Below are 18,638 nucleotides of genomic sequence, written 5' to 3' on the forward strand. Positions count from 1 at the left end.
TTCGTGTCTGACATGGTGTATATTTTCCTTACATGGATCTCACCATATTGACTTCTTAAAATTTCTTTCAAAATGACCTGAAACACAGGTGAAGCTTCCTGTCAGGTTTCTCAGTCCTTACATGAACTAAGTTCTTGCTTTATGTCTTATTAATGTTTAATTTTGGCACTGATTTACGGGATTTATTTTTAACCTGTGGCTACTGACTGGAAGACAAATTCATCAGTAGGGATATTTGTTATGTAAGTATTCCACTCAGCAATTGCGAACATCCCATACCTACTGTATTAAAATATGGGTATGTCCCCTCAAGGTGATGGTTCTTGATTAATTGATCATTTGCCTTTGCTCTCTGTAATATAATTGCCATTTTACAGAGCACAATCCATCATTTCATTTTGTTATTTACTTTATAGCCATCGAGGACTTTCTTTATCAAGTGAGCCAAACATTGTGAAGGACATTAAAGAGTCATATTAGAGGAAATTCAACAGATGGCATTAAAATGACAGTGCTTATTGTACCAAAAAGCAGCCAATGAAGATGATATTGTGACTGGGCTAGAGTTACAGTGTGATTATAAAAGCACAGTTTGTAGAGTTAGATCTTGTTTTCCTGCTTAACCATTACTGCCATATCTTGTTGATTAAAACTTAATCATTTTAACCAACAAAGACCTAATTAATAGTCCTTTTACATTATCTTCTCTCTTTTAATGTGAATTTATATCATTACCTATCATTACATCAGGTGTGGATTTCAGAGTGAGTTTAAAGTATAGCGTTGTGTGTAGATGCTTCAGTGTGAGAAATACTGACTCTGCTCATGCACTGATGAAAAGACCATGCTCCTGCAATTACATAGTTTTAAGAGAGAAAATTAAAAAGCAATAGAACAAAAGGCAGCTGTCAATTTACACTTTCATATTCACTTTGCATTTTCCTTTTTCCATTGTGATTTTAGTATAATTTGCTTTAGTGTGATCATTCCAAGTGCTCAAAAGATTAAAGCCCTTACTAATTAATTAGTTAATTAATTAATTAATTAGAATTAATTAGAAATACACTACAGGGATAGATGTCTCAGAGAGCTAAACCTAAATTAATAAAAAGTGATTTTTAATTGTGATGTTGACATTTGAAATTGTAACTAAATTTTAATTCAATAATAGTCACATTCACTTTGAGGTCATTACATTTAGTTTCACTCTGTTCCCAAAAAGTAGTTAATAACCCATTTCATCAATATTATTTCCAAACCTCATGGGACATGGATGACAATGTTAAATTGATGCATTATATTCTATTTAAAGCTTTGTATATAGTGATTTATATATATACTGACATATACTGCTGGAAACCTCTAATCCTGAGCTTTCTTATTTTCTCCTCCAAGGTGTCCAATTCACTTTTCACTCCTTCCACCTGGAGGATCATCATGACTACCTTCTGATAACAGAAAACGGCAGTTTTGCCCAGCCACTGGCTCGGCTCACCGGCTCAGAGAAGCCTGCAGCAGTTAACGCCGGTCTGTATGGGAACTTCAAGGCCCAGCTACGCTTCATTTCTGACTTCTCCATATCGCTGCAGGGATTCAACATCTCCTTCTCTGGTATGAAGGCCTGTGAGGATTCTGTCAGTAGGAGGCAGGGAGGGGGTAGAGACAGTATGAGTGGAGAACGTTTTAAAAGAGGAATGAGGGAGGAATTGTGTGGGGGAGGCTGGAGGGAGGAGTGAGGACACTGAAAATGTGGTGGGTGGAGTAAAGTAGAAAGCAAAAGTGAAAGACAGTGACAGTCAGAGAGAGATAGACAGCTCATTCAATGATGAGATCAAAAGTGCTAAGCCTCTATCTAAAGCGTGCACAAAGTAACGTGAGGAGTGATTTGTCGGTCAGAATGGGAGCAGGATTAAGGAAGATCGTGCCTCAGGCTGCACCGATCAGAGCACTGATAATTAAGAGACAACGAGGTCATGCAGGTAGAGGGTGCCTGACCGTGATGGGAATGATCATCAAAGTAAGCCATGTGGGTCAGTATCCTCAGGTCTGAGGAGCCAGAGGAAGAGGAGGGGGAGTCTACAGAAATAATGGGCCTCCCATGCAGAAACCAAGGAGCGGAGAAACAGAGAGAGGTCGAGATGCGAGACTACCGTGTGGGGTATAGAGAGAGGAGATGAGACAGATGGTGATGCTGAGTGAGCAGGGTTGATGAAGAGGACGGGGGGAGGGAGAGAGAGAAAAAGTGAGAGACATAGAGAGATAGCAAAGTATAAAAAAGTGAGGGAGAGAAAGGGTCTGCTTCGTGAGAATTCTGACTAAATGTTTGCCTGCTGTTGGTTGAAGTGAAGCATAACTTATGCAGCTATGAATATTCATGAAATTGAGTTTGGGAGAGTGTGTGTATGTGTGTGTTTGTGTGTGTGTGTCCTTGCACGCTCTGTAATTAGCATCTATAGATTCCCTGATTAGAATTCATTTTTTTTAACATTTCATGACCTTTGTTGACAATTTGCCAATGTTGTCAGGCCATCATCCTACAGTAGGGTGGTGGTGTAACATTTTGCTGTGCTAAAATCAATATGCCTACATAGTTGCGCATGCTGCCAAATACCGATCGTGAGAAGAATGCTGCAGTGAATATGACCTTCCTGTTGCATCTACACCTTAAATGATAAGACCATCGACTTCACATGTATTATAATATTTGCACGCAGGGTGGCCCAGTTTTTAGAGAGCCCATCCTTCTTCCTGACATCCTAGGTTCAAGCTTTTGGCATGCATCCCAACCTGATGAAGTGTCCTTGAGCAAGACAGTTAAATCCTCATAAGCTACAGTATTTCTTTTCTATACGTTGTCTGTTCTGTTGCTCTCTTCCCATAATGGGAAGAGAGCAACAGAACAGACAACGTTTTCCTATGCGTAGTTTATTAATATCAAGCATAAGTAACAAATCATAACAAGAGATTTTTTTGGTTTCCAGAGTATGATCTGGAGCCCTGCCAGGACCCTGGAACGCCCCCTTTCGGCTGGCACACAGGCTCCAGGTTTGGAATCGGTGACTCGCTGTCGTTCTACTGCAATACCGGCTATCGTCTACAGGGGGCAAGGGAGATCGTATGCTTGGGAGGTGGCCGCCGCATGTGGAGTGCCCCTCTGCCAAGGTGTGTGGGTACGTTGTCAGCAGCTTTTTTCTTCTGTTTTCTCTCCTGCTTGTGTATTTATTATTATATATTATATTGCAAGATTACATGATTAGCCAGTGTCAGGCCAGAGAGAGGAGTTTGCAATGATTTCCCCCCCCCTAGAGAAGCTCAATTAAATTACATATACCAATTAGCTAACTCTAGAGATACTGTGCTGTCTTTTCATAGTAAAGGCATTGTGTCATTTAAACTGGTCTCATCACACCCTGTAATGAAGTGTTAAACATGTTGCAAAACCCTGTCTCTGGCTCACCAGTTTAGCTCTGAGTTAGAAAAGAACTGCTATGATGATATAAATGTTGCATGTTATAAGTGCTGGAAACAATAGCAACAATGTTTATGTAATGTGGAGCTTGTAGCGACTCATTTTTAATTGGTATTGACTTTTAAAGCGTGCATGCTCGTCTTTTAAAGGAGAACAAATAAAGATTTTATCATGCGTTGTTTGGTTTACAGATAGCATGCAAGGAACTGCCAGTATACATTATATTGCTATCCCTGCCATTTTCAAGTCTTTTATTTGTTTTTGACTTGTTGATTCAGAACAGTTTTGTTTGGAAAGCAATTGTCTACCCAGTTGTCTTGTCATGGTGCATGAATGCCAGTGTCATAAATCTTAGAAATGAAGACAGTAAAGTTTTTACACCGAACGTTTAATAGTGTGCTCAACGTGTTGGTGCCAGCTCATAATGATTATTATGATACTAAAGCAATAAGAGAGATGGACACTTGAATCGCTGATTATTATCATCCAAATCAGCTATTTCAATTGTCCCTTCATCTTGTTTGGTGGTAATGTAGCAGTTACATAAAATCTGTTCATTTTAGTGTATTTATTCAGTAGATGCAGTTTTCGCAGTGCCTGTTGTTGTGTAACTGATTATGTGTATTGTCTGTGTGTTTGTTTTCTCGCAGCTGAGTGTGGATCAACAGTCGCCAACAATGAAGGAGTTCTTTTGTCACCAAACTATCCGATGAACTATGACAACAGCCACGAGTGCGTGTACAGCATTCAGGTCCAAACAGGCAAAGGCATCAACATCACTGCCAGCAACTTTCAACTCACACCAGGTGACATCCTCAAGGTAAAGACGCAACACAAATGCTCCTCTTTGTTGAATAGATAACCGACAAATAAACAGAGGACTTGTGATAGGAACAAAATCAAATCAATTTGTGTCTTTTGAAGACAAAAGACATGTTTAAATATATTAGGCACCCGGGCCCCTGGGGCTTTTCATTGTGCACAACATAGAAAAACAGAAAAGGGATTTTGTGGAAAGCACCAGGCAGGATGCAGAATTGTTTTGGTTGAGAAGTCAGAGCAAAGGTCAAACAGCAGCAGCACCACAATCATTCCTTTGGGAAGGAAGGGATTCATTTCTTTGCTCAAGGGCATTTTAACAATTCTGGTAATCATCACAGATGTGATGCAAATGACTATGTAGTCCCCACTTCACAGCTGGAGCGCACTCTTTCTGGGATGCAGATGTCTTGTCGAATGCTCTAATTAGCATAGCATTGTACCCTACTATCTGTGCTTCTAGTAATGGCGTTATGTAGACAGTAATCTGTTATATTTAGTCGTTTTGTGAACATCTGAAATGTGGGAAGAAATGTTTAGAGATGTAAACTGACTGGAATAAAATGAAAAACAGAACAACACAGCAAGTGTCCAAGTAGTATTTCAAAGGAAGAGCTTGTTATTTCATACATGTCAATCAGGAAAGATTAGGAGCACTGCTGGAAATTCTTATTTGCAAATTTAAAAGGGTGCTGTTTCAACAAATATTTTCCATTAGGAGTGTGGAAAAAAAAAAAAAAAAAAAAAAAAACAACAAGTAAAGATTAAAAAATAGTTTATAATTTATGTGTTGCAAACATCAACAAAACAATGCGCAACTGCTTTTAAACTCTAATTGCACGTTAGTGCTGTAATACTGAAGAACATTAACTAATAAGTTAATAATTGCTGTTCGCTCTTAACATTTGATTAAATAAAAAGAATATCATAAATTAGGAAGAACATTAACCCTCCACATCTCCAAAACAGCCTTTATTATAAATCCCACCATCTGCCTTGTTAATTCACCACTACACATATACAGTATCCAATCAATGGGAAGAATTATAGTCATTCAATCCAATTTTCCTCTCATTCTCATTTAGGACATTGGTTTTTCAATAAAGGTACCACATAAAACAAATGATATATAGTATCAATGGCTTCTTTTTAATTATGTCTCTCATTGTTCAGTATTAATATTTAATTTTTAATATTATCATTCTGCTTTGATTGGGGTAGTTCATCCTCAATAAGCAGCAAAACTCCCCTCACAATGTTCTTTCTGTCTCTCTGATCAGGTGTATGATGGTAAAGATGGTACAGCCCCGCTCCTTAGCTCGTACACAGGCACATCAATGCAAGGTCTGTCCCTTACGAGCACGTCCAACTATCTGTGGCTTGAATTCTACTCTGACCAGGAGGGGACGGCAGCAGGGTTCCGGCTCATATACCATAGTAAGTCACATTTCATTTCTCTGAGGGAGGAGGGCCCTAAAGCTTTTCCAAATGAGTGAATTTAGCCTCATTTCAAGAGCCAGGCTTTTCAAGTAGCAGAATTTTAAAGACATTTTTAATTGACCCTCACCCTGCTTCACTGTCTTTCACTGTCAGGGTATCCATTAAGCACAGCATGGTGTTCCTGCTCCATTCCTGCAGGAAAATGAGCTTGGGTTTTTTTCTCTCTTTTTTTTCACCCTCTGCCTCTCTCTGTGTGAATTCCTTTTTCTTCTTTTCCTACTTTTACTTCGTGCTCCAATCCTGCAATTAGCATCCATGCCTGCCTAACTGTACCTTGTTAAAACAGGTGAATTACAGTTGGGATTGTTTGAAATTGCTGTGCGTTTGCAATGTGTTTGTGCACGTACTGTATATAGTGTGTGCCTCTACATACAGTATGTGTGCACATGTGTGTGTGTGTATTGAAAGTTTGGGTCATTGCTGTAAGTAGGCCAGTAATAGATGGGTTTTGTTTCTCCTCCTAATTGGCTTGCTGACTGTGTATTGTTGCTAACTGTTCCTAATGTATTATTGTGTATTTTTTCTAGGGTTGTGCACAGGGTAAATTGCAGAATGCAACCTAGCACCCTTTATCCATCTCAAAGTGTTGTCTTTACTTGGTATTTTCAACCAGAATGAATAGCCCTTTTCACCAGAGAGTATTGACTGATGTGTGAATAGCAAGAGGGCAAGAGGAAAGAGGGATATGGGCAACTTAAATCTTATCTGAACATGAAATCTGATCATGTTTTCATGACTCTTATAACAAAAGTGCTGAGGTAATTTTCTAAGTGTGAGCGGTAACTGCTGGAGATTTATGCTGGGCATGACACTTGTAATACTACCATAACATCTGGTGTGGGCATGGCCCTTGCTGTGAGAAGAGACTGTAAATCAGCACTGCTGGGTTTATGTGCGGCCACTGTTGTTGCACAGCAGAACACTTACATTTAGTACCTAAAAGAGAGGAATGTATATAAAGGCCATGGTCAAGTTCAGACATGGTAAGACTTATTGCAGCATTTTCTTGTTTGTGCCTTGTTTATTTTATTTACTTTGTAATACCCCAACATGTTACGAGTGGCTGGGCCATTTCTCAATCGTGGTAAATGTCCACACTCAATTGAACATTTAATTGTGAACATCTAATTGTGCTCTCTGTCCAAAAGGAATCTTTTACTGCCAAGTGATATAATGGGACTGTAAGCCTGGCCCTCATCTGTACTCAACCGGAAATTAATTCTCAAACCTCAATCAATACCACTTTAGAAATACAAATAAATGGGAATATGGTGCTGGTTTACAGAATGGCTGCTATCCAGTGGACTTAAATGCTGAGTTTCTGTGTGCTCATGGTCTCAATAATATGTTATTCTTCAATCCATATTCTTCATTTATACCCTCTCCGTCTTCTCCTGTGCCTCTCAATTTTACTCATCCAGGTTTTGAGCTGTCCCACTGTGATGATCCAGGTGTGCCGCAGTTTGGCTTCAAAGTCAGTGACCAGGGTCACTTTGCTGGGAGTGCCATCACGTACGACTGCGACCAAGGTTACACCCTGCACGGCAGTGGCATACTCAAGTGCATGACTGGGGAGAGAAGGGCTTGGGACAACCACCTCCCGTCATGTATAGGTAATTCTTTCTCCCTGTGTCTATCTACAGTCTCATTTTTTGGTCCTAGCAATTCTGTCTTCCAGTCTCTGTCTGTCTCTCTGTCCACCTCTCTATCTCCTTCTGTAGGAGCTTATATTATTATTCAGGCCAGGCACATTGTCAACATTGCTCAGCTAGGTGTTAATCCTAAGGATTTATCCCTACATGATTTCTGCTTAATTGAACTATGTTGAAAGAAAATACGCTGCTTGTTATTTTGTAAGAGAATACAAACAGCTCTGATGTTTTATTGTGAATCATCGATCTCTCAGTGTGTTCTTGATGTAAAATTAGCTGCATAGTGAAGCAATTTGAATCGCCGTTGAGCTTTCACTGTGTTGCTCTGATTCTGTTTCATTCATGGGCTGTGTAATTTAGATGCCTTAATCCTCAAGCCATTGATCAGCTTTTTTCAAGAAGTAAAGGCTTGATTATCCGAATATTCATATCAAATTAAGTCTTGGACATGATGTACAGTCTAAGCTGTACTTACATATTCAGAACATGCTGAGACAGAGAGACAGGGAAATGATAAAGCTATTACCTGCATACTGCTGGTGTCTGGAAAGTGTTGTGGAGCAGTGTCTGTTTCCTGACACCTAGCAGTGATGGATTAGGGTAAAAAATGATTTACAAATTCCAGACGTGTGCAGAATTGCACTTTAAATGTCACTGCCTTCTTCAATGAAACACGAATTTGTTCCTTTTTTCAGTTAAAGGGCTTTGGTCTGGCATTGTGGCATGTTTAACATGATCAGAAAAACAAAAAACAAAACAAAATCTAATCAGTCAGTCTATTGATTAACTTTTTATTGGTGTTGCATCACTGAATGGCTTGTATGAGCTTTGTATCTGTTAGTTGGCTCCTGTCAAGGACTTTTACGTTTGCCTGGTGTTATGATAATGATTATAGCATACCACTGTGGCAATCTAATGCAATTTTCTTATTAATTAAATGCCGTTTGTTCTGTAATATAGGTAGCAATATGATAACCAGGGGAGAGACAACATCGATGGGATGATATGATATTCCTTCAGTCATTAACATTTGTAGCAGTGTCCTCCCTGTAGTGCAAGGCTCAGCCTATACTGCGTATTCTCTGGACACAGTCTTTTTACAGTTAATTAATGGCATCATTAGCAGACATACAAAACACGTTTTGCATCCCTGAGTATCTCTGGCCAGGCAGGAAGTCTTTGTTGCAGTCCCATTACCTGTTAGCAGAAAAAGAAATATGTACATTTTCAGCAGTGCTTAAACTGTTGCTCATTAGTCCTCATTGTAGACTCTGAGCTCCGGTGAACTTGGACCCTGACAGCCTTTCTTCTGTATTTGCTTTCATGCAGATTTCATTGTATGGCATGTGTCCGCATTTCTTATTATTATTTTTGAGGTTTTCATGAATTTTTTGTTCATTTGTGTGTGTGTGTGTGTGTGTGTATGCAGCTGAGTGTGGTGGCAGTTTCAAGGGTGAATCTACAGGACGTATCCTTTCTCCTGGGTATCCCTTCCCCTACGACAACAACCTGAGGTGCACCTGGACAATTGAAGTCAACTCTGGCAACATAGTCAGGTAACTCCAGTTGACAATGCATGATCATACAATATATGCATATTTATGCAAATATGTTATATTCAGTATGAAAAATTGTACACTATTGTCTTTGTATATCTCTAAGCCATTTATACAATTTTAAAGTATCATTATAATTTTCAATATCATAATTAAAATGTGTAATCATTTATCAAAATATGCAAATTGTATTGAGTATCATTACTCATGAACTATGGTGTAGAGGAAAAAGCACAGTCTTTAAATTATTAACTCTATAAAGAAACTAATATAAAAGAAATAACTTAAAATGAACAAAGGCAAGTATGATACCCAATGGATAAGCATGATAATAGTAAAGGGAATTTGATTGACGTTATCTAGAGACTAGTTTATACACAAGGAAATTGCCCAGAACTGAACTTATAGGAGTTGATTTAAATGTATCTGAAATTCCTCATTACTTGACCTGACTTCAGAAGACTGAAAAATAAAAACATCCTAAAGATGTTCTTATGGCATGTTATAAAGTTCAGTTTCAATTCCAAGCATAAAAATTCCTCCTATCAAGAGAAACAGCCTGCAGCAGCTCCATTAACAATGATTGGGAGAAAGAACTTTGTAGACACTGTGACAGCACTCAGGGGAATTTTCTCGGGACATGGAAACATTTTCTTTTTGTTTGAGAGCTCCGAGTATTATTGTGAAATAAAACCCATTTGGGCTTAGCCGTCGAAGTAAACATGGAATGATTTTATAAAGTCAGCCACGCATTCTTTGTTAAAAGAGCTGCTCGAGGCCTTGATGAAATTGCAGATAAGTCCTTGCCCTTGCATTTATAACTTTGGTAGAAACTGATTAATGACACCAAATCTGAACTGAATTACCCAAAAGTACGGGGACACTGTTTCTAGATACATTTCTCAGGCCTTCTCAGGAACGTTTGTTTGAGTTGTATACGGGATGCAAAATTATGCAATTGAACAAAACCATTGTTGATTATCTCACTAAACATGAATGATTAAACTGCCATTGAAGCTGAATACATCTCACTCTCTTTGATCATATGTTAATGAATTGTTTTGACTTGAACTGACTGAACTGAACGAAAGCCAAAGTAACAGTCTTGCGTGCTTACCCCTCCCAGTCTCCAGTTTCTTGCATTCGACACAGAAGCGTCCCATGACATCCTGAAGGTGTGGGACGGGCCTCCTGAGAACGAAATGTCACTGAAGGAGGTTAGCGGCTCGCTGCTGCCTGAGGGAATCCACTCCACTCTCAACATAGTCACCATTCAGTTTGAGACTGACTTTTACATCACCAAGTCTGGCTTTGCCATCGACTTCTCCAGTGAGTATTTTCTGAACTATTCTTTCAATAAGAATTGTTAACAGATTGTTTACTGTCTGTTAATTGAATGTGTCGCAAAAAATATGGCAAACCATTCTTTTATTAATTAAATATCATATAAAGTTATCTAACTGCCTCTTAATGTGGTGTAGATTGTCAATCTTTGAACGTGTGTGTGTCTATAAGAAATATATAGATATATATAGCATATACCATTTTGACTTCAATTTCAGCATCTCTTCAGGTCATGTGGATCTCTCAGTATTTTCTGCAATCATTAACCATGTTTTGATGAGCAGTGAAAGTCGAAGGTATTTCACAGTCCACTGCTGACAGTTTCCTGTGCAACGTGTGCTGGAGACTGCAGTCTACATTGTTCTACTGATGAATAGTTTTAAAATGAAGCACCTGAGTACAGCAGTACCACATAACACATCATGGAATGCCATGTATGAGGACTTTGTAAACATTTCCATTCTCTTTAGTACAATGGCATGACACTCTAATGTAAAAATCAATTACATGGGATATTCCCTGGATGTGTTTGAAGTGGGAATCAATTTTGGAGTTGCATACTACTCTAAAAAATCATCTTTGCCTCAGGCTAGTGGTTTTCACAACCAAAATAATAATTCACATATTTTCTCTTCTCTATGTGATGGATGACGTATAATGGCAGAAGTCGTCTTGCAGGACTTCCCCATATCAATTAAATTAAAAAAACACCACTGAAAAATATAGTTATATTGGTAGTTTTGACTGGTTGTGATTGAGGAAGTGTCTTCCATAGATGCAAAATAGAAGAGCCAAATGTTGAATGTGGGCGTGTCAAGTGATACTTCTGCAGACCTTCTTCACTGATAATAAGTGTATGTTAAGTGTCTCTTTGTTACCATGTGGATTATTTTAATGGATTGTCAGAAATATGAAATCTTAATGACAGATTTTTTTTTTTTTTTTTTACCATACAAATGTTATCATATCACGTCATATGCAATATAATCAACATTCTTTATTGATGTATGTTTGCTGGATGGATTTTGATTTCGTAAAAGCAACAATAGCACAAAACTGCAATAAAAGTAACTGTGTTAAGTCTGTCAATAAAGTCTGGCAAGATGGGAATAATTCAAGAATCTGATTTTACCAGATCATTCTTGTAGCTTAGGGCTGCTGCACAGCTGTGGTTTAGGAAAACAGATTTCAGCTGATATCAGTAAACAATCTTGTCTGCTGTGTAACAGTTTGAGCTACAGTTTCTGCTTGACAGCTGTGTACCATATAATATGAAACTCTTGGTGTGTGTTTGTATGTTCTCTCCTGCCCTCATTTGATTTACCGCACATTTACTATGTATGTGTATTTTCGTGTGTGTGTGTGTGTGTGTGTGTGTGTGTGTGTGTGTGTGTGTGTGTGTGTGTGTGCCCTTCAGGTTCTCTTGCGACAGCCTGCAGAGATCCAGGTATTCCCATGAATGGCAGTCGTAACGGGGAAGGGCGGGAGCCTGGTGACTCTGTGACCTTCTCTTGTGATCCGGGATATGAATTGCAGGGGGAGAGCAGAATCACCTGCATCCAAGTGGAAAATAGATACTACTGGCAACCAAGCCCTCCAAGCTGCATTGGTGAGAGAGAGAGATAGATAGTGTGAATTAGAGAGAGAAGGTAGGATGTGTGGAAGAGATAAAGAGAGGTATATGGATTGAGGGAGAGAGGGAAAGAACGAGGGAAGTGTAGGGGATCAGAGTGAAAGAGAGATGGTGAGAGGAGGAGGGAGCAAGGGAGTTTTTCTATTAACTGGCTGCAGCAGAGACTATAATTCTCTCTCACTGATGTCTTAAAAATGTGTAGGATAAACAAGACTCTTCAGATATGTTTGAGTTGTTGCCAGCTCTTATGTGGACAAATCCACTTCTGTAGCTAGTCAAAGACTGAGCACTTTACAGCCTCCTAACACATTGTCTTATTAGAGCTTAACAGCTAATTACTTAACAATGCAATTAGAAATAATTACACTAAGTAGGTCCAAAGAAACGTAGATTTTCTTGAGTAGCTGCCAACTGGTCTAAGGTTTTTTTATTTTTTTCCTGGCCAGGAAAGAGCAAGGCATTAGTAGGTCTAACAATGACATTACAGGATCACACAACTCAGCATAATTTAATGTTACATGAAAACCTAATGAAAATGTCAGCTGTCCTTATACTCTTATAACACTTATAAGTGTTACCACACCAAGTACAGGCAATCAGCATGTTTCTAACACTTCTTCAAAGTGAAACCGCTGCTAGTTTATCAAACTCAGATGACAAGTAAAAACTTTTTGTGAGGCTATAGGATTTATGCAAAAAATGAGTCCCTTGACATGCTCAGTCACTAAGAAAATGTCATTAAAAAATCACAGAAATATAAGCTGCTTCATGTCTGCTTCATCTTTGTAGTCCCAATGAGATCTCTAGGAGTCAAGTAGCAATAATAGTGGAAAACATTATTAAGGTAATGTCATAACGGAGGGATGCATTTCACCAAGATTTCCACCAACTGTGGAATTTTGGGGTGTTTAAATAATAACTGGATAAACGGAAATCCATTTTGAGAAGCAGAGATTCATATTTTTGCTTGAATAATTTATAGTTGGAAAGTTTATTCTCAAATATTGAATTTTATGCCTACCTGAAATAACTGCACATGTATAACTACACATTATTATACATATTTGTGTGTGTGTGTGTGTGTGTGTGTGTGTGTGTGTGTGTGTGTGTGTGTGTGTGTGTGTGTGTTTAGCTGACCCAGTGAACACTTTAAAATACTTAAACACACTAACCACAGGCAAATGTCTGAAAAACAGCAGTTATTACAGTTGTAATGTTATAGTCCTTCTCATGTCCATGCTTTTAACCTGATGTCACTATTGTACCTCAGTACCTGATTGTTGCTGCTGATAGAGATTGACAAAGGTTATTGATTCTTTGCACATTTGTCTTTAAGGAAATTCAGCTCAGCTAAATGTTATGTTTAGGTAGGTCAGGGACATTGAAAGTCTTTCATTGTGCATCTTTCTCACCTATCTCTTTCTTTTTTCTATCTTTATTCTCAAGCTCCTTGTGGGGGGAATGTGACTGGATCTTCAGGATTCATCCTCTCTCCCAACTACCCACACCCTTACCCACACAGCAAAGACTGTGACTGGCTTATTGCTGTTCACTCTGACTATGTAATTTCCTTGGCTTTCATCAGGTAATGTGAGCTGCTGTAACATACGCTTTACTTAAAAAGCATAGATTTGGGTAGGAATGGGACATGTCCCTATCAATAGTTTTACCAACTAGAACCATCTTGCCAATTTAACTCCACATAATGTTAACACCAAGACCTCTGCAGAATTGCCAGGTTGGTGTGTTCTCTATAAAAAAGTGTATTCATGATAAAGAGTGAAAAGACAGATAAGGATACTCGATTACCTGGCAACCCTCAGTTTCAAACTGTGATACGCACTGTCAACTACAGTAGCTGCAGCCCAACAGCAGTAGCAGCAGTAGTGAAGACGGTGATCGAGGAGAATCTGATGCGACAGGTATTTACAGTTTCAACCTCACAGAATTGAAAATGATTTCATTGGACAAAAACCAACATCAGTCGGTTGATATTATATTTAAATTTCAGGCGTTTGGTGCCAATTTGTGATCGTCGCTCAGACATGTCATTTAATTAAACAACTCAATTACTGTGGGTGAAAATGCCGCTCAAAGCAAATTCAGTTCTTTCTTTAAAGAGGGAGTGCCACTGACAGCTGAGCTTAACTACTGACGCTCTATATTAAATCCAAACATTAATCTGGTTTTAAATTATTGGGAGGGATATTAACTATTTAATTTCTCCCTTTTCAAAGAGTGGATCAGTTATTATTGCAGAGTTATTATTGCAGATGTGTCATTAAGACATGAATATTATTCATAAGGTAAATTGGCCACCGTTTATACAATTGATTGTGACTGTCAGGCATCATTTTATTATGAAAATCCGATTAGCAGCAGCCTGAACAGCGCAGGGACACACAGACAGGTGAAGTTCTGCCTCTCAGGTGAGCTGTGGTGTCACAGAGACAGACAGACAGACAGACAGGCAAGTGCACATACCCAACTGTAAAAAAAAAGTCCTTTCCAAAGTTAAAACCATTTTCTATGCCTTTGCTTTGTTTTGTTGCTTTTGCTGAGTACATAAAGCAAAAATAAATTCATGAATGTGTGGTAACAGTAGATTTCCCATTTCTTTAATTTGGTTGGTGGCATACTTTGCATTTTAATTTGCAGGATTATAAAACACTCTTTATATGTGTGGATGAAAGTTATTAAAAAATAACTAATAGAAAAGAAAATCCATGAATTTAAGGTTTCTGAAGTTGGCTCAGAATTTCTTTTACAACAGGAGCCATTGAAAAAACAGTGCTGTCCCTTAAGTGCATGGTCCAGTAGCTTACAAGATGAAGCTTTTCCTCAACCTGCAGTATGTTTGTAACTTAGCTGCAACAGAATGGAGTCAGTTCTCATTGGATGCACTGTGGCTCAGGTTGTGTCATGGCATTGCTTGCTTTCTGTGGTGGAACCAGCTATAACATCATAGTATTGAGCAAAGTTGGCCATTTGTGTTAAGCATAGGACCAAAGTTTGAGTCCTGCTGTGTTGGGAGATAGTGAAAAAGCTGCAGTATTTCTACAAATGCCTTGCCACTTTGCTGAACTGTGGTGAAATAAGATTTCTGTATGAATACTGTACATTGCAGGAAGAGTTGATATGAGTGCAGCTCATTTCCTATGCTGAATGATATTCAGACTGTTAGCTTTACATTATTAATTGCAGTTCAAGCATGTAGCAGCATGACTGGCAAAGCAATAAGGGCCTGAGGGCAGTCTTGATTGTTGAGTGTTTTTCCAGCTGTTTCAAGAAGGGTTAAAGAAGGAGCACTTACTCTTTCTGCACTCCCACCCACTTTGTCGTTTCTCGAGGTGAAGGAGAGGAATTCACCATGTTTTTTTTTTTCAACTTTGTCCTTCAAAACAAACATCTAATAGAGTTAGCACAATGCCGCTTTCTCTCCTGGGATTGCCAAATGAAAGGATGGAGTTATGATTTTAAATTGGAGTTGCCTTGATCCAACTCAAATGCAATTATCTCCAAGCTATTTACATTTTTGTCATAAACCACGCTCATTATTTTGAAAACAAATGCTCTTCTCTCTCTCACTGCGGCATGTGATTTGATATACAGCGCTACGATATGAAACGATCTTTTCACACTGCATTGCCATTGCCGTCTGGGAAGATTTTGTGCCACCGCAGTGTCACAACAATTTAATCTCTTTTCACCTCTTGGGGGAGATATCTTTTTTTATCTTTTTGTCTGGAGATGCAAAACAAATCACTTGGCATGACTCACTTCTAGCACTGCGGTGCACACTCATTTTGAAACCCTAATGCATTCTAAATCTCTCATACAATCTGTAAAATCTGGTGGTTAAGACTTGGCAAAATAATAACTGTTTTATCCCTCATTTTTCTGTTTCTTTCACTTGCCACAGCTTCAGCATTGAGCCCAACTATGATTTCTTGTACATCTATGATGGGCCAGACAGCAGCACTCATCTGATTGGCAGTTTTCAAGACAGTAAACTTCCTGAGAAGATTGAGAGCACTTCCAACTTCATGTACTTGGCATTTCGAAGCGACGGCTCTGTAAGCTACACAGGCTTTCATTTGGAATACAAAGGTAATCTAAATGCCTGTGCATGTGGGATTCTTTTAACATTTTCACTGAATATGTTTATGTAATACAGCAAGGGATTTAGTTATATATACTGTATATATAAGTGAATTAAATTATAACCTCTTTGAAGTATGCTTGGTACACATCTACTCTTCTAAGTTGATGCTAGCTGTGAAAATAGCCTCCAATTCACCCTTGTCCATTTCTACCATGTTTTACTCTGCTGATAAGACTTTTTGATAACACAGTTTTGTTAAATAAAAAGACCCAAGCAGCCAGTCAATATTTACATCTCAATCTGTTCAATTTTGAAAACCCCTTATTTTGACAGTTGTCACAGTTCTAAAATCTTTGTTCTTTGATTGACAGCAAAACTGCGGGAGGCGTGTTTTGATCCTGGGAATGTGATGAACGGCACTAGAATGGGAGCTGACTACAAGCTGGGATCTATGGTGACATTTCATTGTGAGGCTGGATACCTGCTGCAGGGTTACTCCACTCTGACATGTGTCATGGGCAACAGCAAGAGACCAGAGTGGGACAGAGCTAAACCAAGCTGTCAAGGTAAGAGTCAACATTTCTGTAATAACAGAAGGCCTGAGTTGTAAAGAATAGCACTCCAGCTGTTGCATTCGATACGATGTGATACCAGGGCTGTGCTGTGTAAAAATTTGTTGAACTGTGTGAACTCTTGCAGAATGCAAGGAAGGCGAACTCAGAGGAGAGAATTCTGTGTTATCAATGCACAACACTTAAATCACTAAGTCATCCATTGTCAGTTTTCAGGTGTATTTACTGTGACTGCAAATAAAATGAAAAACCTGCGTAGCGAACAGTAGTTCAGCACAAATGAAACAGCTATGAGTTATGTCAGAAATGTCACTGTGTGATGTATTAGAACCATTTAATGTATCTAACTTGGTGGGGCCGTTATAAAAAAAAGAACAGAAAGTATGTCAGGATGAAATACCATCAAAACGACAGCTACACTATGTCTTGAATGGATGTCCATTTCCTCTTTGCTTTTTGACATCATGTTAATAACATAAGTTCATACACATTTGAGAAGCTTACCTTTTCTTCATGCATCTTTAAACCTCTAGATATATATTTTTTTTTACATGTGCTTTATTTTCCTGACCTTTGCCATTATTATGTCTTCATATCACTAGCCCACTGTTGGGTTTGTCTCAAGACGAGTAATCTGATAACGCCTTGTTGTAGTGTTACTAAGATGTGTCTAAATTACAACCTTCAGTTCCTTTTCATCTCAACAGTGTAATATTAACTGAAAACAAATGGTTGGAGAAGAAAACGATATGCAACCTTTATGGTAGGGCAAAATAAAATAACTTAATTAACTGAGATGTAAAGGCTTCAGTATTTGATTATATAGGCTCTACCTGGTAAATCAGTTTATTAATTGAGACAACCTGAAAAATTGTAATTTTCATACTTGTTAGTTGTTATTTTTACAGTTTTACAATTAAATAGAATATTTGCAAAGACAATAAGACCCCAATAATGAATTGTTTGTTATTCTACAGTGTAGGCATTTCACACAGCTTTGCAGTGTCACAGTGATCAAAGCGTCAAAGACAGAAGTGAGAAACAATGTGAGAAGATTCAAGATAACCAGGGCTCCTCCCTTCAGTAGCATGGGACCATTTTAAATGCTCCTCAAAGTATTTAATCTGTCATAGCTGAATTAAAATTCAGCTCTCCTTTTCAGCAGTGGGGAATAGGTGCACCCTCTCCCACTTCAGGGACCAGTTCATTACTTTTACAGTTGGCACCTGTCTTAACTTCACTGAACAGCCCTGAGGTTATATGCTTTACTAAAAGGCCCATCAGCAACTATCCATTTAGTATTTTCACTTTGAGACCAAATTTGAACTGATGCCTTAACAGTCTAAAGGCTAAATCTACCTGCTTAAGCTGCTCCAATATACAGCTTGCTTCTGGTCTTTTACATTATTATTTAGCAATTGATGATATATCCCAAACAAGCAAAATCACACTTCAACAAAAAAAAAGCAAAACTAATTATATGTGTAATAAATAAATATAATATTTAAAAAAAGAAAAGAAAAATATTAAATTAAATAAATATAATATACTGAATATACGAAAGAGGTGCATTTCAGAGTAAGGACAAATTACTGGAGTCAGAGCAATTTATTACAACAATACATCACATTACAAATTATCTTGTCAAAGAAATATCATAAAAAATATCATCAGATATATCTTTAATATTTGTTCTGTCTGATAGTGCATCAAGCTCAAAATCCCAGTAGTGGTGAGGCTTTAATCATAACTGTGATCAGTCAGTTTTTCTTTTTTTTCACCTTTCCACTGAATCCATTGAATCCACTCTGTCTACATTTTAGCATCTCAAACATTGACCCCTTTAGTACATTACATGTGTACTATTGTGCTGTGATGGTTCCATTAGCTCCTGTGATTTTCTAAAGGAAGTGGACTGCAGGGCAGGTTCAATATCATTCAAATGTAATCCATTTAACATCTAAAAAAACATTGTTATTATGTTATTT

General features: G+C 38.2%; 1 protein-coding gene across 1 annotated transcript in view; it reads left to right on the forward strand.

Moving 5' to 3' along the window:
• The window catches only part of LOC133984078 (CUB and sushi domain-containing protein 3-like), a 212,287-nt gene that overhangs the window by 83,939 nt on the left and 109,710 nt on the right, over positions 1–18,638 (forward strand). Inside the window, exons 20-30 of the mRNA XM_062423328.1 lie at positions 1,396–1,611; positions 2,982–3,170; positions 4,120–4,289; positions 5,569–5,725; positions 7,210–7,401; positions 8,870–8,996; positions 10,123–10,325; positions 11,758–11,949; positions 13,420–13,558; positions 15,896–16,083; positions 16,450–16,644. Of these exons, the coding sequence (XP_062279312.1) occupies positions 1,396–1,611; positions 2,982–3,170; positions 4,120–4,289; positions 5,569–5,725; positions 7,210–7,401; positions 8,870–8,996; positions 10,123–10,325; positions 11,758–11,949; positions 13,420–13,558; positions 15,896–16,083; positions 16,450–16,644 (1,968 nt within the window). The remainder of the gene's footprint in view (positions 1–1,395; positions 1,612–2,981; positions 3,171–4,119; positions 4,290–5,568; positions 5,726–7,209; positions 7,402–8,869; positions 8,997–10,122; positions 10,326–11,757; positions 11,950–13,419; positions 13,559–15,895; positions 16,084–16,449; positions 16,645–18,638) is intronic.

The sequence above is a fragment of the Scomber scombrus genome, chromosome 7, assembly GCF_963691925.1.
Source record: "Scomber scombrus chromosome 7, fScoSco1.1, whole genome shotgun sequence".
Lineage (NCBI taxonomy): Eukaryota > Metazoa > Chordata > Actinopteri > Scombriformes > Scombridae > Scomber > Scomber scombrus.